Source organism: Pelmatolapia mariae, linkage group LG7 (genome assembly GCF_036321145.2).
Source record: "Pelmatolapia mariae isolate MD_Pm_ZW linkage group LG7, Pm_UMD_F_2, whole genome shotgun sequence".
In the NCBI taxonomy this organism is placed as follows: domain Eukaryota; kingdom Metazoa; phylum Chordata; class Actinopteri; order Cichliformes; family Cichlidae; genus Pelmatolapia; species Pelmatolapia mariae.
This window is the reverse complement of record NC_086233.1, coordinates 55,092,111-55,117,670: the sequence shown is the minus strand read 5'-3', so window position 1 is coordinate 55,117,670 and position 25,560 is coordinate 55,092,111. Positions and strand designations below refer to the sequence as shown.

Below are 25,560 nucleotides of genomic sequence, written 5' to 3'. Positions count from 1 at the left end.
CAAAACCGACGACTCCACAGAGAGAAGTGAAAGTGCCTAAAAAGAGGTTAAATGACATTACAAAGACAACCCAATTAGATTATGAAAGATATTCTTAACTAAATCTGAAACATAATGATCTGTAATGGGAGTCTTGTGGCTTATAAAAGCCTTTCTCTGGAATAATCAGTCCCTCTCTCATTTTCCATCTTTCTCTTCTAGCCACTCCCTCTCTTTCATTTAGTCGCATACGTAACACACACATACAGAGGGATTGAGAAGCAGATCTCTGCCTGGAGTCGTCAGCCAACTGTGGCAGCATGTGAGACTATCCTGCTACTGTGTTTGAATTTCAATGGCCAGCCAGATAGAGAGAGATAAAAGTGTCTCATTTTACTCCTCAAGTTGTCACATCTCAGCACTGTCGACAACTAATTGTTGTTTGAAGATTGATTATTGCTCTTAATCATTTTCTTTACCATACGTCTTGTAGACTGTGCTTCCATGCCAGAGTGAACAGCCGTGACACAAGCCATGCCTCCTGCATGCTGTAGCACAGAGGGGGTGAGCGGGGAGGGGACCGGTGTCCTTGTGTTTATCTGCTCGTTTATATCTACATTTCCATGTCTTTCCGTTCACCCTGCTGACCTGCACATGAAAGCAAACTTCTTACACGTCATATTTCTTTGATACCGCTACAGTATGCATTATCACAGATACTGTACTGTCCCAGCCATAAGTGCGAGTGTGTGCGCGTGTGTCTGTGTGTGTTGTCTCAGCATCAGCAAGCAGCACACACGTTGCAACGGAAAGTGTCGATCTCAGTGCATTTTCTGCTTGCTCCATAAGTTTCTTAATACAGCATCAATGGATTCAGCGTTTAATCTCCAGCTCGCAGTAGCCACTCTCTTTCACCTTTATGCGTTCTATTTCTAACACTCGCATTCACACATATACTCTCATGCCCCCTCATATTTATCTCACACTCCCACTCTATTAAACTCTGAATGTGGTGACACCAAAATTCGGCTATTTTGGTGTAGTATCAGGAACAGCTACATGGCTGGAACCAGTGGTGTGTGTGGGTATATGCCACTTTGTGTGTGCAATTGAAAGTGAATGTGGCTATATGGATTGTGTGTGTCTGTGTGTGTGTGTGAGAAAGAGGGAGAAAGAGAGATTAGCAAGATTACAAATTCGTCCTCATAGTCTCTATGCTACTATGGTGCCATCTTCTGGTAGTGAAATACAACAACCAACCTATGTTCTATTAATTATGCAGCAAACTGACTGCAATTATGCACGTTTGTACTCAGAATGCAAAGAATGCAACATTTAAAACATGAAATTAAAATTCAATTCACAGATAAGTAGAAAAAGAGTTTAATATAATGACAGGCATCATTTGAAAATAATGCTGAAACTGGGTTTAACATTTCACGCTCATAGTAAATGCACTCAATACAATACACATTTTATATTATAAGGCATTACTGTACAGTCTGTGGAATATAGCAGCTTGCAGAATCTTTTAGTGTGCACACATTCACACACAGACCATTTTTCTCACTCATGCAAAAATAATGTAGCTGTAAAGCCATCTCAATCACTGACACTGGAAAAAGAAGTGTGTCAAGTTGTTTCAAGGGCTGTTCAGTCATCACAGTGAAACCCATCACAGACAGTAATGTTACAAAGACCACATCCCATCCACAAGAGTTGGAAACAGCAGACTTTGACACGCTAATATCTAGGGTGGAATTAAAATAAGGGTCTGCCAAGGTATGAGAGTGGAGATAATTCATTCAGTTCTGGCTTAAATGTGCACAGGCTCACAGGCAAAACTCACTCTCCCTCTGCACATACACAGACATAAAAAACAAACATAAAAAACAGACATACCGATGACTATTCAACTCTTTTTTTTTAAACGAAATATTATATTCTGTACAGAAAGAACTTTTGTGCACACATAAAAGGAAAAAAAATACATGTTTTTCAAATCCTGTGAAGACTGGGTAACCATACACTCATTTTATTTACACAGAAAGCAAAGAGCATCTTTCAGTCAGGTGTATTGTGTTAGGAGAAGAACACTGAAGATGCAGTTTATTTAGGTATTTCTGTTTATTTGACACCACAATGAAACAGAAATGTGGCTAAAAGCTAAAACACAGAGATAGCACACTTTATATCCACCACAACATCTGAGTTCTCTTATAATAGATCTATAAGACCTAAATGAATTAAGAGTGTCACAAACACACTCATTAAAATAGTATGTACAGTAAGGACCACTTTATCAAAGCTCGTCATAGTGTCCTTAACGTTGCCCTACCACTGGATAGTTTTCTAAGTGGCCCATTGACGTACTCTACAAAAGCAGCTGCTGAACCACCGAATTTGGTATTTAAAATATTCAAGTAATGCCAGGAATCAAGAGTAATTACATACACACATACACAATTATGGTGGAACTGCTACCCAAAGGAAAATGTGAATTGGATAAAAAAAATATATACATATATGTGTATGTTTGTCTGTTCTGCTCCCAACTCAGTCAAAGCCATACTTTGTTGTTTCTTGACTTTCTTACCATATGTCTAAGATAAAACATCCACTCAAAACTGCCATCAGTGCCTTTTAGAAACAGAATATTCTTGTTGATACTTTAAATATTACATCATAGTGTAAGTACATCCTTGGATCAATTTCCTATTGATCTGGACTGTGTAAGTATGCAAAACATATAAACCAGGCATCCTGCGTGCACCACTGGCTCTCGGTCAGATTTAGTCCCCCAAACTTTTTTCATTCTCGGTTAAGTTTCTAGACGGTGTTGGGGTAATATTTGAAAACCTTGTAGATCCATTGCGTGTAGAAGGGCACGTTAATGAAAATGCTAGGCTGGTTGGCCCGAGCACAGCCTCTGCCATGGACACTTACTCCAACAATAACCCTGATATACCCATCCTGACACACCAGAGGGCCTCCATAATCCCTCTGCAAAAAAAAAGAAACAAAAAAAGAAAGAAGAAATTTATAGCACATTTTTCTTTGTCCGTAGTTTTAAACAGCTAACATCAATGTTTTACATTTCTGACACTCAAATGAAATTGTTCTGTTATAGATACTATATCCAAACATGGGCAGCTCTTTTCTAAAGCCAGAAACCACAAAATCAAGTCTTTGATAGCTGATGAAATTTAGCGCAACAGTCTCCAGCTGCTCTATTTACAACTGACTGAATACTAAGCCCACGGATTCACATAACATTTGTTTGAGATTTAGATCAAACTGGGCTTTGGAAGCACTGTGTTAAACAAAGGCGCTAATACCCACGTAGATTCACACTGGGAACAATTACTTTATCCATAGGAGTAAAAGCCTGTTCTTGTTTACCAACACGGTTTGAATGCACTGTATGAATTCTAGTGAGCACTTTTCCTTCTGATCACTAAAACAGTTATTTGCCCTGTGTGTAAATACCAAAACACTTCTTTAGGAAAACAATACAAACTGTTTACAACAGTTTACCTCACACACTCCCTCATTCCTCTTCCCTCCTGCACAGATCTTGTTGGTGGTGATGTGAAGGTTTCCTCTGTGCATTTCTCTACACCGGTTATTCCTGACAATGGGCAGTTCCACTGCCTTTAGCATATCTTCATAGCCAGTGCCTGAAAGAGTTAAAAATTGCACTTCATTGCCTGTGTTTTGTTGTAGTAAATATAATACAGTGCAACACAATGTTAAGAAAAACCCAGGGTTAACATATTGCAAGCATATAGAGCAAGAAGTTATTAATTATGCTTTTGCACCTCAATCTTAAAAAAAAAAAAAAAAGAATATTCCATGACTGCTATGTATGTATACTATAATCCAATATATAATATTAGTACCTTTGGTCTCTCCCCATCCATACATTTTACATATTGTTCCTTCTGGGATGGTGCACCCAGCCACAGGTAGCTGAATCGTATGGACATTGTCTGCAGGAAGAGCAGGCCTGAAAAACATATTTACAAAATATGATTAGCATCACAACTACAGAAAAATATATCAATATATCACTGAGATTATTTTTCCAGGCACTCACTTAGAGAGCCTTAGGAGGGCTAAGCTGGAGCCCTCAGGGCCACATATTACATGGGCTATACTGATTTCCTGCCTCTTAGACCAGTCAGGAGCGCCCTCTCGAATATCAGAGACCCCCAGCCACACTCGATACTCGCTGAGGTTCGGAACACTGAACAGGCACAAGAAAAAGTTAATACAGTTGGAAATACTGCACAGTTATCATTCTTCGGGTTAAAACTGCTCAAATCCTTTAACTTTTTACCACCCTACTCCAAAAACCAAAAAACCAAAAAGGGAGACAACATTACCATGAGGAGAAGCACTCTCTGTCAGTAAGCACCCACTCGTCTCGTATTAGTGAACCGCCACACCAGTGCATTGATCTGAGAACAGCACAAAACACAAATATTATATTGAGGTCAAATCTATGACATCCCACAGCATACGTGACCTGAAACTGCGCCACTTTGGGGAGAAAATCTGGGGGAAAAAGCTTGTAATCATACTATGACAACCTGACAATACAATTAATAGAAGCACATCACAAGCTCTTCTTCAATACATCTGAAACTTCACCAATATATAAGCACACAACTAATAATTATGTTCTAGACAGTCATTGTATTTAAGGAATCAGGCTTAATAGGCTAATCCTTAAGTTGTTCAGAGAAATAAGAGTATTATAAGTGAACTTCTTACAGTGGTAATCTGTTTCTTTAACCCTGTTTCTTTTCTATATGTACATGCTGACTGATCAGAAATGTCAAGGATCAAAGCAAAAACAAACATATGTTGTTCATAAATCCTAAATTTGCAGCAGTCGACAAGATATAAAAAGAAAAAGAATAAGCAACCCTTCAGATTTTTTTTAATCAATTCAAGAATAGTCTGGGCAGGATCCTCCACTGTTCTTTAGTAGAGGAAAATGTGTCGAATGCTAAATGCCATACCCTTTCTGTATGCTGACCATCCAGCTGCCTTCTGATATGCTCATTGGACTTCCTCCTACGATCCTCGTTGTCTTATGGACAAAACAGCTCACAGAAGCCTCCTCACCTAGAAAGTCAGAGCGCAAATAAAATATACATTAAATTTTAGCCATAGAGACACGGTCACAGACACAATGACACTGTAGTTAACACGGACATATATTGTTTACATAGTCACAATACAAGAGGCACTCGAGCTGCCTAATGACACAGCTCAATCATCATCATAAGAACATTAACTGATGAGGCCGATAATTAAGGTGATTACTGAAAATGTTAACAGAACCCATTTGTATTTTGAACTCTGTATGTCAAGAGAGCAGAGGATTCATCATTTGTTCTTCAATTACTATGTGCAAAAGAGTACAAAGTAACACAGAAAGACCAACAGAGACACACAGAAAGGGAAACAGATGCCACCACAACCTCATTATCTCATGCATCATTATAGCTGGACATAAAAAGCACCCCATCAAGTTCTGTAGCCTATCAAATACAGTTCAGCAGCTGAGCCACTCGCACACACAGGCAGACAGATGAGCACAGAGAGACTCTCACCCAGTTGGATGGTGTTCTGTGAAGCATTACCTGCAGAGAGGCAAGGAGACAAGCAAGTGATCAGGGCGCATTAACTCATTAACTCAAGGTAAGAGCCAACCTCACACAGGGGTGTAAATTTCACAGTGAGCATAGAGCAACAGCTACCAGGGCCAATGAGTTTGTTTTCCCTGTCATGTTTAATTGAATGCAACACGCCTTAAAAGGGTTGCAGTGTGTCTGTAGGTTAAAGCTGCTTCCTAATTTTAGATTTTTAGATGTAACAGACGCCACAAGAGCACAACTGCTTATGTTTTATTTATATACTTTAAAGCACTTTTCCCATAGTTTTAAGGTCAGCAGTCATGAATTAATGTATATTCTCATAATCTGCTCATGTCAAGTAATCAAATATGGATGCATTATTCACACCATTAATGGAGGCTCGACAAGATAACAGATGGCAAGGATAATATATTAAATAACATATCAGAATTGTAACACAGTTATTTACAAAACAGTAAGTGAGAAGGAATCCTAAAACGTGAAATACAACAAGGGTATGGTCTTGTAGTTAAAAGTTAAAAAAAAGTGTAAAAAAGAAGAAAAAGATTCAGAAACTTTTATAAGCTAGTTGCAAGCATGATGCCTCTGGCTCCATACAAAAACCCTCAGGCTTCCTGATGACTATGGATCTCCTGTGAGTATAGACAGACTTACCCACTCCAAATTATTCTCACTCTCCCTCTCTGTGTGTGTGTGTGTGTGTGTGTGTTAGAGAGAAACAGAAGTGAAAACAAATCTACACTAGCTAGGTCTTTTCTCTAGAACTATGATAAAGCTTCAATTACACATCATCTACGTGACTTTTATGTTTCTGTGTGTGTGTCAGTGCTCATATGTATGGATTGACACTCACATGGTTTCACATTGCAATAGTCCCAGGGTATGGCAGAATTGTTGGTGTAACACCAGGGACCATGTTTGTCTTTATCAGGATTTCGACAGTAGCTTCCTTCCAGGCCAGCCGTCGGCATGCCCCTCTCACCACTGAGCAAACACAGAAACCCGAATGATCCCTTAACAAATCTTTCATCAACATTTATTAAGCCCCAAAGACAATGTGAAAACAAAAGAAACATCTCTCTCGCTTTCATTCTTTCTTTTAGTTTAAGCAGATAATTTGTCTTGTTTTGAAAGTTAAAAAAAGGATTTTCTACTGATTTATAACTATGTGTAAAAAGCTGAATGAATTTAGCCGGATAGGATTTGGACCGTTAAATACACAGCTGTGTAGGCTCTCTCCCTCCAGACAAGATAATGAGGTGATTTGCAAAGGAATTACTCACTTAGACAGTATGCTCCCACCTACATTCACATATCTAATACTCGTGCAGACGTATCCCACACATGAAGCATTCTCGCTACAATTTTAAAACCACAAACTGAATCCCTTCTCACACCAAATTCCTTAACTAATAAGGTGGTGAAATCATAGCAATCAAGGGTTTAAAATTCATGTTTATTTATATTATCCTTCTGGTGCAGCCAGCTCTCTCTCTGACTTCCTAACCCCAGCTTTTGACCCATTAGAAAGAGCCATACAGTGGGGTTGAGTGGCTTTGAAGTGTTCCTGTAAAGGAGCGGTTTTAGGGTCAAGGGTGAGTTGTAAAGAGTGCATCGCCCAGCCAAGTTATCTCTGGGAGTCTTTCTTGCTCAGCTGGGTCATTTTCAGGAAAACGCTTCTCAAGCCATAAAAAAGCTGTAGGGGAGGCTAGGAGTTGTTTTCTCCGCTGAGAACAAGTGGCTTGCCCTGACTGACTAACAACAGCGAGACTTAAGTAGAGGTCACTTAGAAAGTGCCTCCCTAAAACGACATCATGTTTCAGATTTGCACACATGGTTCTAGAAAACTCAGCTACACTTGCATAGCAGGACTGTCATGCACAAGGTCATCTTCTGTTCAAAATTTGTGTTTTCTTTCTTCTTGTTGTCTCACTGAGTGCCTTAAAATCACCTACACTTTGTTGGGGTCTGTGGGTTAACATGTTGTGGACCGGTGTGACAATTTGATGTCTATTTTAGCCAGTAGTGCTTGTCTACAGTTTTATTAATGGTGCAAATCTGTTTTCTACATCATAGTGAAGTTTGGGAAAGTTATTAGGAAGTAGCAGAGATCCAGTGGGCCGACCTGTTGCTGTGGTCTCTCCAGGGAGCGCAGGGCAGGTTTGATCTAGTCCTTGACTGCTGTCCTTGGTAATTTTCTCCAAATCTTTCATAGCAGTCTGGATTTGGACAAAATGAGATAGAAGAATTAGATAGGCTGTCTGGACACATACTGCGTGTGCAAACAAATAAGGGCTTTAAACAAAAACATGCAAAACAGTCTCTATAAATGTACAATTATGCATGTGGTGCTGTTCAACTGAAAAGCTGGAGAAAAAAAACTGTGAATTGAGTTCAAACATGAGCAAAAGAATACACAACCCTTAGCTGAGCTATCGTAGTTGTTGTAGTGGTCCTACTTTATGCTTGGCTGGAAACACAAAAGTAATCCTTGACAATGATAAATGAGAAAAATACCGCCGTTCATAATTTTTTTAGCTGTTTGTTACCCTTCATTTCATTTACAATATATTGTATATGGGAATGTATTGAACTCTCAAGGGTAAAACACAAGACAGCCTCAGAGTGGTTTTATAATTCCAATTCAAGCCCACTCAGTCTCGAAAGAATATCCGTTAAAATCCCTTAGGGAATCTGAATTTGCCTACTCAGCTATAGATCTGCATGTAGAACTTCTAAATCTACCTCGAAAAGAATCTCAAACAGCACTAATCCTTTCGATCTTTTTTCAGTGACCAGTAAGAACTGACCATCCTGAGTTGCTGTCAGATTTTATTTGTGTGATACATGGTGGTCAGTCCTTCCCACACTCTTACAGGGCAACAGCTTTCCGCTGGGATGTGTGTGGTTACAAGATCTCTTTCAGAATATGCGCATTTCTCTGCTTCCGATGGAGAGAAAATTGTCTTTTCCCTTGCTCCTGTCAAAACCAAATAAATCTGTTGAGTCTCTCACCGCTGACAGGCCTGTTTTGGGTGCCACACTGAGGGATATTAATGCAGGACATTGTGCGGACTCTTGGGTCTGTAGTGAAGCACCAGGGGAATTCTTGGCCATCTGGATTTCGACAGAAGTTCTCTCTCAGGTCCCTGGAAAACACAAGAGAAAGTCATGCTGTAATCTGCTAAAATGTAAGTGCATGCATGTGGGTGAGTGAGTGGATGGTTGTATCATGTAAGTTTCTGACTCACTTGCAGGGGTAGGCTTCAGGCAGGAATGTATGGTTATGGGGATACTGAGAGTCCCAGCGCTGGCAGGTAAGTCCAGTGGGCGTCATATCTACTGTTCCCCTGTAACCCTCTCCTCTGCCCTGGTAACACTCAGTTGTTTCCACCACATTACTTTTAGGAGGGGTTTCTAAAAAATATAGCCAAAAAATTAATAATAACACATGTTCTTAAACAAACCAAAAGACATACCAAAATATAGCAAGGATAGTATAGTATATAGAAAGCCTAGTAATTTAGGCTCAAGATCTTGTGCTCTTGCAACTAAAACGGGGAAGATGTTTCAGCATAACCCCCATTTATGAGTGCACTAACATAGAAAAAAAGACGGTGTGAAAAGTTTGGCCACCTAATTTACACTGTGCACAGAGATGGTGAAGAACTGATAAAAGCTTATTTAGCTGAAATGGTGTATGAAGAAAATTTGAAAACATTTGCTGTGAGTTACAGATCAGTGAAATGAGAGCAGTAAAAGAAATTTTCCAAAGTGATGAAAACTGAATAAATTATGGTAACTTTGAACTGTATAGAAAGTTGAAAAACGGATACTGCAAAACCCTCAGGAGGTCTTTTATTTGCCTAAATTTGTATATCGTTCTCCATGAATGATTTTCCAGGAAGATTTTTCAGGAACTTCCACAGGGTCAAGGTTCTGCCGCTGTTGTAATTTGCATTTTCACACGAAACATAAACAAATGAGTCAACTAATATATCAAAATATGTTAGTCTGAATACCATCCTCTGCAAAAAAATTGGTAACTATGAACTGAAGTCAAACAAAAAGTGTGTTTGTGTAACATTGCTGTGGAAAACATTAATATAATAGATAAAATGACACTGATTAGTGTTGCATGCTCTGCCATAAAAGTGTATGTATGTTCAGAAAAGTACAGCTTGCCAATGGGGCACTTTTTTGGGGGGTTGTGGGTTAAATTGCCTCCTGGTAAATTTAGACCCTCAATACACTGTGCAGAATTCAGTCTCCCAACTGCCAACACCTACAATTCAGACTGCAACAAACAATTTGCTCTGATGGCAGCCAAATTAGTTGGCCTAAAAATGACACTGTCCTCATCCCCAGGTTTTATCTCAAAATCATTCCCCGATCTCAAGATACATCCACTTTGTATTAGTGCACAGTGATGTCAATAATAGCAAACAGTCAGGATTATAGATGTATTCAGTGTGACAGTGTATTTGAAATGGTGCCAAATACTCTTAGTACACTGACTATCTGACATCAACAGAATAGCTGTGGTTTTGAAAGAATGCAGTTTAGCTAGGCTCAAAAAGATTGGACAACCAAGGCACAAAATTGAGTCTGCTGTGCTTGTCTTCACGGAGATCCTCATTAGATAGTGCTACAAGTTCATTAACCTGAGCATTACACGACTGTACCCGAAAATGTACAAAGCGCCAGATCTTCAAGTCTCTAAAACAGAGATTTACTGTGCATAGTAGATGCATAAAAATAGATTTGAACTAGTTTGACAGTAAACAAAAGAAGGGGCCTTATCAAATGAACACTTTATCTGGTTGTCTCTGTGTGCCTTGTTTTGATTAAGACTAACTGGGTCGTAAACTTGGTCTGTTCCCAAAAAGCTCCCATAATAGAGAAAGAGTGAGAGAAGGATTGAATGCCCTGGGTAGAAGACAATTTTTAGAGAGGAGAAAATAAGGGGGAGAGAACAGTGAATCACTGGGTCCACATGGTGGAGTGCCATCTAGTAAACATGGTGCCAGGACTGCTGATGATTCTAGCAGGAAAGCAGGCCGGTCACAGACTAAAGAGAATAAAGCAGAGTCCAACAACAACACCAGCTCTGTTTCTGTTTTATGTTCTTGAAGAATCCAGTGTCTGACTATGTGACTTGTCACTGATTGCAGGGTGAACTCCAAGCACGTAGTGTTTGCTGGTTTACTACAAGTGCAAAGACACACAAAGCCAAAGCCAGATGTGACGCACACACCGATCTCTTAGACATCAATCACACCGCTTGCACTAAGTGTATGAGGTGTAAATGATCTGCTTGTAGCGTGTATGACCCTGGTGTTGTGTCTGTATGTGTAACACGAGGTTAATGTAGAGCAGTAATTGAGACCTGTGCAGTTTGACTACGACACATAAGAGCTGGCATAGAACAATAAACAGAAAGCCAGTGGTGCAGGGAAAAAAATAAACATTCTGGCTATCAGAGAAGACATAACAGAGAGCCAACCATAAGAGGGAGGGGAGGGGGGCTCTGCATCTGTTTGTGTGGGTGGGTGAGTGTGTGTTTGTATATTCTTTAGCATTAGCCAGGAAGAGGGGAGGAATGGTAAAATGAAAGGTACAGGGAGCAGTAAATTTTGATGCAGTCAGTCATACTTTGTCGACCCGCACTGAACAGCACCACTGCCACTAACAGAAGCGCATAGATTGCTCCATAACATGCATGACAAATGGTAATGGATTCAACCACACACAAACAAACATGAATATATGCTCACCGCAAACTGTGATGTTGCAGTACTCCCAGGGTGTATTTGGGTCTGTGGTAAAGCACCAGGGTCTTTGGCGACCATCTGGGTTTCTACAATAGTTATCATCCAGGCCTTTGTCAGGGTACCTAATACAAAACAGACAGAAAAAATATGTAAGCAGAAACAAGACTCAAAAGCATTGCAAATAAATAAAATATAAAACAACTATCACACACTTGGAGGACTCCTTGATGTTAACTGCCACTATATTCTAAAAGTCCAGATGTCCCTGTCAAGAGATCCATGTTTCTATTTTCCTGCTGATTCACAAGCAGTGCGAAATAGTTGAGAGACAATTCACCATTGCATGTAACCGACACACTAATAACTCTTCTGAGCTCAGGGGAGTGAGGAAGATAATAAGTTGCACCACTACAGGTGTTCTACAGTAAGTCATCCCAAAGTCCTACATCCCTTCAGGCCTGTAGCCACTAGGCATGAAGTATCAGGCTGTGGGACCCTCTCATTACATTAGTGCTATGAGCAGTCTGGGACCTCGTTTACATAAACAGTGGGATGATTAAGGATGTGTTAACGAGTCCCCACTAATCCAGACCACCTGCCATCCCACTAGCTGTCTTGACACAGATGCACACAGCTGACATGTACACACACTTTTTGAAGATCATGCAACGAATAATAATATAGATTAAAATATATGAAACCTTAAAACAGGTATAAATGAATAACAGCTTAGGCCCAAGTCTGAGAGTTTAAAGCAATTTGGGACAATTAAGTCAAAATGAAGCATTTTCCCAACATATTATTGTTAAATACACAAAAAACCCACATAAACACACATTGGATTCCAATATTATTCCTTTGGGGAAGGTTTTCACTAACTGAATTCAAATCACTTCATCACCAAAGTAAGTGCAGCTAAACTACATTGAATTACTTTATGAACCTTTTAAAACATAATGTATTCTCATGCTATAAGCATGCATGTAAGTAGATGTGATTGAGTTTGCACAAAATTTGTGCGCTGCAGAGGTAAGTGTGCATCTGTGTGTGTGTGCACTTGTGAGCATCACCTCTTGGGGTGGTACAGGTGTTTGTGTGGGTCATCCAAGTCCCACCGCTGGCATTCTTTTCCACTTTCTGTGTGGTCCATTGGTCCTCTGTAATCCTCGCCAATACAGTTGATACACTCAACTATACAGCAGTAAAACACATGCACATATCTTAGAAAAACACTGAGTTGATCAATGAAAAATCATATATCCAGAATATAAATGAGAGATGTGGTTTTTTTTTAGTAGGATAGCCATGTGCTGACAAAGGAATAGAACTGAAGATCAAATTGAATAAACTTTGGTGTTTAATATTAGATTCCCAAACTGTTAAGCAACATTTTGAACTAAACATTTTGATAACATAATACTTAAAGTGGGATAAGCAACATTTTTTTGTTTGTTTCACTAGACAAACAAGTCGTTAACAGCCTTTCACCATACTAGGTTTTCAACTGGGCTGTGCAAGAACTGGATTTCTACACCTACTACAGTGGAACCCTGACTTACGAAATTAATTCGTTCCAGAGGGTCTTTCGTAAGTCAAAATTTTCATAAATCGAAGCACCTTTTTCCATCGCCTTTTGAGTGAGGCGATGCTGGCTGAAGACGAAGTTCTTGGTGGAGGAGGAGGTGGCGGAGGTTGAAGAAAGCATACGTATGCATGCATACATACGTACGTGTACATGTACATAACATTATGGAATTTAATTTAATTTTTTTTAATTTTCTATTTTATCTATTTCGTTATGCGGGCATTTTGCCGTACCACGGGCAGAAATATGAGGTCTTCGTAAGCCAGGGTTCCACTGTATATCAAAAGGATCAGTTTTGGCCAATCAAAGTTCTTTTCTGACTGCATCAGGTATAAAGTAGGAAGAAGGCCATGTTTTTGTTCTTTAATGAAGACTCGTTATAAACAAAGACATTTAAAATATGGATGCAAACAGTATGTATGAATTAAAAAGGCAAAGGTTTCTTGGATAAAGACAAAGCCTCTGCCTGGTGAGTAGAATACACTGTCTAGTGTGAACAACAGCAAGGATCCAGATTGGAAACAGATGTTTGTGAGTCCACAGGCTGCACATGTATTTGTGCTTGTACACGCCATGTTTGCGTGTCTGTGTGTATGTTTCCTATTAGGACCACTTAATTTCAGGAGAAACCCTCCCAGTCATTTTTTTTACTGAGAGAGCACAGGCTTTTTATCAAAATAAAATGTCATTATCTTTGTTGTACAACTTGTGTCAGTTAAAGAGCAAGAAGGATTCCCATTTTGTCCTACCCAACCACAACCTGGCGCCTCATTAAAGTGATCCAGTGCCATGCATGCTGAGGAAACAACCCCTCTGACAGCATGAATCCCCGAGGATTAGATAACAGAGGTCATTATCATCCCCTCCTTCAGTGCCTGACAGTAACATTGTGCGATATAACATAAAGGCTAAAACATGCTGAGAAGGCCCTCTTCTTTCATCACAACCACATGTATGCCACAGGGATGGATATAATAGCTAACAATTGATGTTGAGTAGACGACAGGGGGATTAATATCCCGTAACATTCCAACACCCGCTTCTTCAGGTTCAAACCATTTACAAACCCTCAGCCTGATGGAATGAGAGAGGACAGTGTAAACCGAACCACACACCTGGAAACAGCTGCAGCTGGCCTCAGCAAGTAACACGCACACACGCACACGCATAAATATATAGATAGATAGATATCACAAGAGAGCACAGTTTAGGTGAACTTGCTTAGTCCAACTATATGATTGCCCAGTTTGCCGGAGCTCGTTTCAGGCTATCAAGCCTCAATTGGTGAGATAATGCACATTGCAGAATGGGTATTATTTTAACATTAATATGTGCTCATATAAACACTGATATATTTCTGCAAACGTGTGTGCCTGTGTGTAAAACCCACCCTCTGAACACTGTGGTATGCCACACTCCTCATGTCTGAAGTGTGGCCGAGGGTCGGTGGTAAAGCACCATGGGCCAACAGCAGAGTTGTCTGGGTTGCGACAGTAGTTTTCCCGGAGGTCTGTCTTCCTGAACCTCTTAGACATGAATCTGTCAGAAGCAGAGCCGCAGTTACAAAACAAACACATGTACCAAGACCTGCTGCCAAATACAGCGTTTCGGCTCGCATGCAGAGCAACTTCTTTTTGAAAAACACCAAAAGGTCACAGTTTGTGGTCTCTGGTTTTAATCTCTGACAGAATGACTTCTTGCTCATTTACTAGAGTGCTGCTCTGTAAACACCACCGGTGGAAATTAACAAAAATAAAAGTTACTGACAACTATGCCAAAGGACTGAATCATCAGTGACACAGCAGTCTTTTTTTAGGGAAAACAGGTTAATACTTAAAAGCAAAGTTAGTTCTCCATGAGGTTGGCGTTGGACGTAACATAAACATACTGACAAATGACTCATATCTTTTACATCAGGGAAGCACATGGCTGTAGTCACCAGCTGTGATGATGGACACAGAAAGCATAGCTTGTTAGACAAGGGGTGTTTTTCCACATGATGGGGAAAAGATAAAGCTATGAAATAGTCCTTCACTAGATTTGGTAATGACAGGTACAAAAATGAGAAGTCTTTGGTGGGCAATCTATGGAGGGGAAACCTTACACTGATAAAAATGCTATTTGAACTTGTGTGTGTGTGTGTATGTGCGTGCATCCATCTGTGCTTGCGTGTATGTCAATTTCCCATGTCTGTAAGTGAACTGATAAAACATACAAAGTGCCTGGGTTTAATTACCTGATTTACAGAAAAGTTAATAACGGCCTGATAAAGCAGGTTCACTGGAGGTGCAAACGTACACTGCCGGCTTTGATTCGACACTACAAAGCCTTTCAAAGTCATTTTAAATCTCTGAGGAGAAAGGGCAGTGGGATTTTTCTTTTTCACTGAAGGTTCAACACTATTCATGTGCTCTTTGTTTTGGAAATCAGGGAATAGGTGGCTATCTTTCAATCTTGGATTACCTTTAAATATGAAAATGATAAAGAGAATAATGAACAGAATTCCAACAATGTGGAAAAAAGAGGAAAACAGTTTAAAAACAAAAGAGAGAGGAGGTAGCATAGGGTTCAGCGATAAAGTATGGCTAGTGTACAGTACAGTCGTCTTTGATTTTCAAGGAACCACATAGCTCTCTCTGTCGCTATTAAATCTACAGTGGATCTTAGTCATATAGGCTTAGATTAATGTAACTATATTGTTGCTTACTGGGTACAAAACGATGCAACTGCACTGTGCAATGTAACCGAGATCAGTGCAAATTTCACTTTTGTCATCTTTTACTGGCATCTTATTATTTTAACTTTTTTCTTACCGTGAAAAATACCTTATCAGCAAAAATAAATTTAGATATTTAGGGGACATACCTAGAACTTAAACTTAACCAAATGTGGCATATGCCAGTAAAAGTAAAATACACACACTTGAATTCACACTACATACACATCTAGATAAACAGTAGGTTCACAGCAGGAAATGATCTGTGACTGTGTAAGGCGTTACAATGAGGTCAGTTCTGATGAATGACTGCTCCCAGGAGCCTAATCAACCCCTAATATATCATACTCGTATATACATATGCACACATACAGACCAGCCTCTAGCTACTAGCTAATTGCATTACTAGCAGGCCAAAACTAACAGTAAGAAAGAGCTTATAACACTATTTTGTTTGACATTGTGGTGTAAAGTACATCAGATTCTTACTTGTGCTCATGAGGAACAGGAGAAGCCCAGGCCTGGCACAGGATCCCACTCACAGTCACTGACCTCCGCCCCCTGTAACTCTGCCCTGTTCCGACAATGCATTCTCTAACATAGTCTGAAATAAGACAGAAACAGAGAATGATCTTGTAAATGTGATAAGTGCTTTGCATACAGAGCCAGAACAGATAATAGAGAAAACAGACAGAAGGAGATTTTCATCTGAAACACTGAGCTTAACGGAGATGCGACAATGCCAAAGTCAAATCTGTTTTCCTAATCATCTTTAAAATCTGGACTCAGTAAAAAATATGTTACACAGCCAGCATGTTCACAGTTCACAGTTGTGGTCAGTGTGATTGAAAACGGGTGGGAATTTCCATTATTTACATAAACACCGCTTAATGACAGAAAATGAACCATGATGTGGCCCAACCCAATAAACACGACAATAGTCCTTGCCCTTCCTAGTCTTCCCCCCAGAGGGTTCCCATCATCACGGAGCTAAAATCACTCTAGCATAAATTGTTATGAAATGGATATTTTTTTCTAAAAAATGTAAATCAACAAAACCTCTACAGAAGCAGTGGTGTCTATTGAAAGAAAGGCTACCTCAAGGATGTGTTTTTTCTGAGAGTCAGAGACACTTGATGTGTATGTATCAGCTGGGTGAGCAAAAACATGGAAATGTAGAGCACCTTTCTTCTCATAGAGTTGGTAGTTCATGTTCTGCTGGCTCTGAACTCCTGGTGAGTTCCTGTCGAAGGACAGCCACTGGCATTTCCTGTTTTTATGATCATACACAAATGCTCTAGAGAATAAAGAGGATTGGAAAGGAGGAAGAGAAAACAGGAGGGAGAGTGAGAATAATAATGGTCAGTTTTATGACATCTTGAAGTAAAAGGAAACCAGTAACACAGGGATTCTGTGAGTACACAAAGGAGAGGCCTGCTAAACTAAACATCAAAATTCATGCATCATGCAAACATTAATTAAGTAAGACGAACTGAAAGCCATTCCCATGTTACCAAAGTAATATCCTGAAACTGAAAGGGTAATGACATTAGCATGGACAAACCTGCAGGTAAAGGGGAGCCTTTTGTTGCGGCTGCAGGCTTTAGCACACTTCGATAAGCTCAGCTTCCTGCTTTTGGTCAGGAGGGAGGAATCAGAATGGACCATCAGTTGAATGCTGTCAGTTTTCTGGTAGTCCTGGAGAGCATTTCTTCTGCCTTCTGATACACAATTGCATAATGTGGTCACAATCACTCAGTAGCATTAATTTGACATTTTACATTATTAATGAGACTCATCTATAGGTAAAGAGAGCATCATTAGGAAGGGCCTGATGCTGTTGTGGTTGAACACAGACAGATAGCTTTATGACAGTCTAAAGACTTGTCTGGCTCTACATCCATGACAAAAGTAGTCTTAGTCTGCCCATTCTAAATTGTATATATTAACACAAGGGATACTAAATACTACTTCTAGTAATAATAATAATAAAATTAATTCACACAAACAAAGCATTCTTTGCTGTCTGCTGATGAGACTGTCTAAAAAAACCCAAAAGTCTCAAACACCTCATTTCTTTTTATTTTGCAAAGAGCCAGACTTTCATTTAATTTTAAGTGGTCTTAATTCTTCAGACTTTCTGCATATCTTTCAGTTTTTTTCTTTTTCAGTTATTTTCACTCCAGTCCTTGTTTGTGATCATTTTCACAGGAATATTTTCTTTTTGTGTGTTTAGTAACTTAACAAACAAAAAAACTATGAATCATTCAACCATTAGAAAAAAAGCACCTATACCAAGCAATGAAACAGTATTGTGTCTACATGTAACAGACAACTTAGCAAAACAATTTAAAAATGCATCTTGTGCACTCTGTAATAATATTTTTGCACCAACAAGATGATTCCCAAAGAGCTTTTGCATATCTGGCTTGATGTGCACTTTAAAAAAAACCTGAGGAAACTGGACAGATGGAAGACAAAAGAAGTCTTTAAAAAAGCCATGGCCTTAGGGAATGAAAAAACAAAAACAACTGTAAAACTGCAAAAAAACAAAAAAAACAAAACCTGACACAGGACCTGAGAGATGCATTTTGGCCCTTTAGCGGCTCTCTCTACTGTTCACCAAAGCCTCATCTGAAATAGCCTCAGTGGGAGGCTGGCTTTTAAAAGCCATATTTAAGGAAGGGAAACAAGGAGAAAATGCATAGGTAATGTGCAAGAACTGGACTGAAAATGAGTGACAAGAGAAATCAGATCCAAATAAATATGGAGGTCAGGAGAGACGTACATTAGTGAGTGTCTACAGCCATCTGTGAAACAGAGTGGATGCTCTGTCAATGTTTGGAGCTGAATGAACGCATAAAAGTACCAACAGATTTTGGTCCACCATGGAAAGCATCTGAGTAACAGTAGTTTCATTTTTTTAGCATGACAATGATCAAAACTACACTCCCAATGCAGTAAAAGTATACCTTGTAGAAAAACACCATGGAACACTATCAGTCATGGATTGGCCTCCCCAGAGACCGGACCTCAACATTTTTGAAGCAGCATCCATAGAAGAGCTTTGAATGACCTACATGAAGCCTGGAGAACTATTCCTGAAGACTACTTGCAGAATTGCAAGACAGCTTGGCTAAAAGAGTTCAGGCTGTGTTGAAGAATAAAGGTGCTCATACCAAATACTAACTTCAAGTTTCTAAGAATCGTGCAAACACTGTTCTTGTTTTAAAAACCATATTTCCATTTATGTTTGCAAACGTTTCAATAAATCACTGCACCTATTTCCCCATTTTCCTGCTTAAATATAAAGAAATGAGCGGTGACTCAAGCCTTTTGCACAATACTTTATGTGTGAAGAAGTCTGCTAACTGTGCATCATATTAGGTCTACAGCGTCCAATGGGATGCACAGTCATTTGTCACTGGCCCCAAATGAAATCGAGGCTGACACACACACAAACACACAGAGAACATACAAACAAAAATCGTTGAATCACTTGAAGGGAAGACGTCACACATCAGAGCTGATTTCAGATTCAGTGTCTGGATGGTTTACGATGTGGTAAGCAAGCTGAGGATCACAGAGTACCAGAGGCTTAGTGTTTGTCCGCTCGTCAGCTTGAGTTGACCGGCTGAGTGCCAAGGAGCAATGAACCGCGAAAGTTGCACTCAGTTAGAGGGTGACTGCACGATTGATTGGATTTTAACAGGTCACTTTAGGTGACAGTGGGTTAGTGTATAAGCAGATGTTTTTTTCTTATCACTTACCCAGTGTTCATTCAGCTAAATTTTAAAGCGATACTATATAGTCCAATGAGCTCTAGTAGTGAGTTAGAATGAAAAAGCTCTGTAATGGCTCTTAGCAAAAGCATCTCTTTTCACTGAAGTCCAGTCTTAAGAAATACTGCCAGGGATGTGTTTTGACTAACCCATAAATCGCGCACCCCCAGATTACATTAATAACACACCTATACAGAGTTAAACACAAGACGAATGTGTTATTATCCGAACATCGCAGCGACAGTAATAAAATCAGATGAATCAAGGCACTCCTAACTCGTGCTTGACAGTTTGTTGTGCAGGGAGCGCAAACCAGTGCGCTCACACGCTGGCTCTGGTGTCACACGTTGGGCAGCAACGCGAGCAGTTGTGAGTAGTTTTCGGCAAACTTACCAGAGCAAGAAACGACGAAAACGAATCCAAAAACGAGCTTGTAAATCCACATGGTCTCGTCACGCAACAACGGTTTCTGAAAACAAGTCGGAAAAGCTGCTACTGCAACCAGGAGATGTTGCTCCCACCACTGCACAGATGATGCGTCTTCTCTCTAAGTACTTCCCCGCGTCACCCCTCCCTCCCTCTCCTCCCCTCCTCTGTTCTCTCTCTCTCTCTCTCTCTCGCTTTCGATCTGTGAGTCTGCTTATCCCTCCACCCCTCTCTCTCTTTCTTTCTTTTCTCTCATTTCCTTTATTTTAACCACCACCAATTTTCAATTAGGTAAGCACACGCACACACATTGCCATCCCTTCCGTAACAACGTTGAATAACTGATCTTTATATCAGCAACTTGCATCTGCGTCTTCAGACCCGTGGTTTAGGAAATATTACATCCTCTCTTTCTTTTTCTTTCTTCCTTAACACCCTCCACCGAGTGTTATTTTCTTATAATTAAAAAAAGTTTTAATGTCTAGAAGGAAGGAAAAATGATTCTGCTATTGTGGCAAATTTTGGGAAACCTTTTCTGCTGTAATCCATAAATTTCATAGACTTCAGAAGACCTCAAAATCTAATTGAAAAGCAGTGCTACCACAGTTATACATTTGGACAGACTGCAGTATGCGTTCCTACAAGTCTGCAAAAAAGAACATTATTTTAAATGTTTTGTTCTGCGGATTCTTCACCTATCTCACTCTCGCTCACCTTTTACTACTCAGTTATCTTTTTGGACCCTTTTCACTCTGCTTTTTTACAACCTCACCAAGGAACACTGTGTCCAAAACAAAACAGATATCAGCAGGCACTTGTCAACAAAGATAAACCTAATGGGGATGCAAAGGACAGGGAGGTTGTTTATGCTACTTTACTTCTTTCTCCCCTCCGTCTAAGTAGTGAAATTACTGGTGGGGGTGCATGAAGACAGTGCATCCACCTCCTGAGTGACATGTCTATTTCCAGTGACGACAGCACAAGACAGCAGGCATGACACTTAGCTGGCTTTTCTCTAAATACCTTCAGTGCAGCAGTCACAGAGCAGTCCTTGGATAAGAGCCTGATGAGAAGTGCAGTAAAGAGACATCATGTAAGTTATCACAAGGCAGGCAGGGGTTTGCTGCCTTATGGGAATTCCCGGTATTTTCTTTCAAATCACACCATGTGTGCAAAACAAAAACAGACCAATAGACGAATAAATGTCTAAGGGGAGACAGACTACATCGCTATCTTCTCTTTGGTGCAATGAGTAATACTCCTGTGGCTTCCTGAAAGGACTACAGTCATTTGCAATAATAAACAATCAGGCATGAGTCAGATACTTTCACTGGAGTAATGCTCAAGCTCCCTTTCTTTACTCTCTTTCTTTGTGTACCATATCTCATCTACATCCACATATAACTAAACCACACACTGTATACTTGAGGGAAATTGATTCCAACTTTTTTTTCTCTCTCTCTTTTGTCTTTCCAGAACTCACATGCACACAGATTCAAAAACACGCATGCTCACACATAACGAGCAGCAGATGACTGGATAACCTTTACCAGTTTGAGTTTCCAACAGAAAGCCTTCTTCACCACAATCTCATTACTGACTTCTCTTAGCAAGAATCCAGTGGGTGTTTTCACTGACTCCAAGAGCAACAGCTTCTGCTAGAAGATGGAAATTAGAGAGACCTAGTAGCCCACTACTTTCCTCATAAGAGTGCTGTCACCATGCAAGACTCCTGACATCTGTGGCCAGTCATTGGCAGAAACTTATCTTCATCCTGCTGGCAATAGAAGGGGGAAGTTCAGTAAGAGATGGAGATGACATAGAGAGTAAAGAAGTTGATGTGATACGAGTATAAATGAAGAGTTATGTGAGAAAAAACAATTTCTTTATGAGGGAGGTACAATGCAGAGCAGGGTATTGACGGCTGGGCTGTCTTTGTGCATATTTGCGGAGTGTGTGGAGTATTAACAGACTTCCTGCAGATTTGTTTGGAAATTTTGTGTGCATTGTGTTGTGTACTATTATTTCCCCGCAAGTCCCATTATGTGGACATTTTCATCTGCAGCAAATTAGCTGACCTCTAATCATTCCAGCCTCTCTTCCAGATTACAGCCAGTCGGAATGAGAAATTAAAGGAGGGAATACTGTACCAATGGGGTAATAGTTTGAGCAAGACAGAGAGCGACGTAAAGCAGAAAGGACTCTGTATGAGGAAATGTGGGAGAGCAGAGGGGAGGTGGCGCAGGTATTTCAGTCTAATTAGAAAAGAGTCAAATTTAGGGGTTGTGTTAGCTCTGTTGGAGTTAGTGATGACAGTGCTGGGGCTAGACTCTGTAAACACAGATACTGTGTCAAGACATCCTCCTTTAAACAAACACACATTTCCTGTTGTCAGTGCATGCGATTATAGTCACTGCTCGTAATTGTGATCCACTGACAGTTACAGGCAGCACAAATAAACTGCACACACACTTCTTGTACAAACAAATAAAAAACACAGTGTGTGAGATGAAATGTGTGTGATGCCAGACCCGCTGTCTGCCTTCAAGTTAAATTTTCATTTGATTTTTATTTCTGACTCTCATTTCAAAGGAAATGCTGGAGAGTGGGCAGCTAATAGAAATACAAACCTAGAGTTTTAACACATCAGTTCATTATCATGCACAATAGCGAACTGAGTCACCAACATATTCCTAAAAATAGCTTTAAAGAGGATCAGAAAACCATTACAGTTCTAAACCACTCAATACACCATTGATTTTCCACTCAGATAATTCATCAGTGAACAAGTGCTTTTGTCATTGCCATGGACATACTGAAACGTATTGATCACAGAAAGTAGAGACCAAAATTTTACATATGACTCATCTTAAACTGCTGAGTCATCACTCAGTTTTCTATCTGTAGGTGCACCATGAAAATTGCACTTTTTACTCTCTTTTATGGGGAAAAAGTGATGTTAAATTGAATCTTCAGTCGGTTTCTTGTTAGAAAGTTATTTTTCAAACTCAGAAACTTCTGCACTATAATTCCTGTACTGAGAAATATTACTTAAACAATTCAAGAGACCACACTCAGTTCAAGAGCACAGTTCTTGTAATGCCTTTTGTCTGTCACTTCTCCTGTGTTTATGGGTGTTGATGTGAACATTTGAGACTGAGCCTTGGAACAATTCATAAGCAAAATGGCCTTGTGAGTTTGTATATCCACAAAACCCCGAACTGTTTAAATGACACATCCTTTAGCATAGTACACAAGGAGCTTGTGACACAAACACATCAACATCCCACACTGAGTCTATTGTGCCAATCCTTTGACGGCGGATCACTCAAATGTGTGCAGCACAGAAACAAAGTGGGGGAAAAAAACACACAAATAGGTCATGTTTATGTGCTCAGCATTTATTGTAAAGGTCAAGCTATTTAATACAATTGTCATGCTTTTTCATACACATGGTTATGTTTTTTTAAACAACCCTTTTGATCAGATGTATCCATTTTTTCCCAGTGGAGCTTCGCAATTAGATTACTCCAGAAGTGAACAAAGATGAAAATGAAATTTGTCACTAACCACAGAAAATGAATTTAATTCCCCAAGATCCAGTTTGATCAATGACGTGATTACAGTAAAAAGTAAAAAGTAACTCCAGTTAAACAACAAGAGACTATCCAAAATCTGGACTTTGAGGCAAAACACACAATAACACCAAACATCCACTCTGACCACTACAACTCAAAGTATCAAACTAATGACTTAGAATAGGGGACAATTGGAAGCAGGTCCTAAAATAGTGCCTAAACCTGTGTTTCCTTCTTTCTTAAACATCTGCAAACAGTCACCTTGTCTTGTCTGCTCCTCACTGCTAATTTACCCCCACGTGATTCGTATGGAACTGGAGACACACAGAGGAGGAAAGATGATCGGTTAAATTAAAGAACAGACAGAAAAGCGTCTCCAGGTCAGCAGGTACACTTCATCCCACATGTGTCTGTGTCAGACCTGTACACGTAGTCACTATGTTGTGACTGTGAACATGGCATAGAGTAGGGGAAATTGCAAGCGATCTGTAAGTCTCTTAGTACCTACCTGAGTGATTTGCACACAAACACACATACTGTACACACAAGTAACTTGAGATATAAACATAATTCAAAAAGTCGAATGTCCACGTCAGCTCTGTGAGGTCTCTTTGTACCACCTGCCAAAGTTCTACTGCTCCCCCGTTTCTAGCAGAGGGCCCGCTAAATTGTCAGTGGGGCAACATGCAACCAAGTGAACCAAGTGACATTTTCCCTTCCTGTCTGTATAATAATTTTTTTTTCATATGTTTTTCAGCTTTGTGAGTGATGTGCACACATTTTAGGCACCAGTTGAACTGAGGATACCTTTGACATGATTGCAGTAGCAATATAGGCAAAAATATATGAATTAAATCAAGATGTGTTGAAGCAGCATTGCATTACATACGTTTTAAGGATACATGTCAGGTAGTACAAGTGTCTATAAGAACTTATCACGGAACTGCTGTAGGCTGTAGTCTGTCTCAGGGTAATCTATCTTTTTGTGTAATGCCAAACTGTCTTTGTGATGCTGAGCTCAAAGCTCTTTGGGACCAGTCAGTCTATTCCAGGAAATCCCATTCTTCTTTTGGCTGAACACTGTCTGTAGCTGCATGCTTTAAGTTTAAAGCAGTGATGCAAATCTATCTTGTCATCTAAATCGAAAGATACTATATTTCTGCTTTTTTATTAAACGGTGAAATTGAAAATTCACAGATAACAACAGTAATTATATTTTGACATTAAAAATATCATTTCAATTAAACAGATTATGTGTACTGGTGGACTAGTTATTATTAATCTCTGGCTCTCTTCCACAGTGTGTCTTTGTTTGTCTTTGTCTGCCTCCCTTCACCTCAACACAGCATGTGGCCTGAGCCTGGTTCTGCTGGAGGTTTCTTCCTGTTAAAAGGGAGTTTTTCCTCCCCACTGTCACCGTGATGCTTGCTCACAGGTGTCATATTATTGTTGGGATTCTCAGTTTTTTTGTACTATTGTGGGGTCTTTACCTTACAATATTAAGCACCTTGAGGCAACGGTTATTGTGATTTGGTATATAAATAACATTGAGTTTAAATGAATTAATTTCAATATTACAGAAATATAAGAAATGATTTTGATAACCAATACTGTTATTTACATTAGCCCAGTGCAGTCAGACAACTACCATTCTCCTGGCAACCTCCAAACCCAGACTCATCCATCAGATTTCCAGACGGAGAAACGTGATTCATCATCACTCTAGAGAACATCTCTCGGCTGCTCTAGAGCCCAGCGGTGGCGTGCTTTACGCCACTGCATTTGAAGCTTTGTATTGTGCTTAGTGATGTCAGGCTTGGATGCAGCTGCTTGGCCAAGGACGTTCATTCCAAGAAGATCTCTACATACTGTTCTTGAACTAAACTGAAGGCCACATGAAATTTGAAGGTCTGCAGTACACTATGCACCTCAGCACCAGCTCATCCCGCTCTGTGATTTTACTTGGCATACCACTTTGTGGCAGAATTGCTGTCGTTCCCAGTCCTTCCAAAGAGGAATATTTAGTAGTGAGGAAATTTCGTAACTAT

The 25,560-nt window shown here is 39.8% G+C and overlaps 1 protein-coding gene across 1 annotated transcript; it reads right to left on the bottom strand.

Annotated features, from left to right (window-relative positions):
* Window positions 1–1,363: 1,363 nt before the first annotated feature.
* On the bottom strand, window positions 1,364–20,043 carry hgfb (hepatocyte growth factor b). Its single transcript, XM_063479801.1, has 18 exons — window positions 19,902–20,043; window positions 17,291–17,447; window positions 16,911–17,023; window positions 16,216–16,330; window positions 14,401–14,549; window positions 12,496–12,616; window positions 11,429–11,547; window positions 8,903–9,068; window positions 8,667–8,800; window positions 7,777–7,870; window positions 6,505–6,635; window positions 5,607–5,636; window positions 5,010–5,115; window positions 4,368–4,442; window positions 4,079–4,228; window positions 3,882–3,988; window positions 3,517–3,659; window positions 1,364–2,982 (listed from the first exon to the last, which is right to left on the bottom strand). Exons 1-18 carry the CDS (start codon window positions 19,951–19,953, stop codon window positions 2,809–2,811), a joined length of 2,136 nt encoding a protein of 711 aa, XP_063335871.1. The 5' UTR covers window positions 19,954–20,043; the 3' UTR covers window positions 1,364–2,808.
* Between the last annotated feature and the right edge of the window lie 5,517 nt (window positions 20,044–25,560).

Coding starts and splice junctions, on each gene's coding strand:
- hgfb (XM_063479801.1), bottom strand. CDS start 19,953: ATGTGGATTTACAAGCTCGTTTTTGGATTCGTTTTCGTCGTTTCTTGC. Junction 14,550..16,215: donor CCTGTTCCTCATGAGCACAA/GTAAGAATCTGA, acceptor TGCTTCTGACAG/ATTCATGTCTAAGAGGTTCA. Junction 8,801..8,902: donor CCTGAAGCCTACCCCTGCAA/GTGAGTCAGAAA, acceptor TGTGTTTTCCAG/GGACCTGAGAGAGAACTTCT.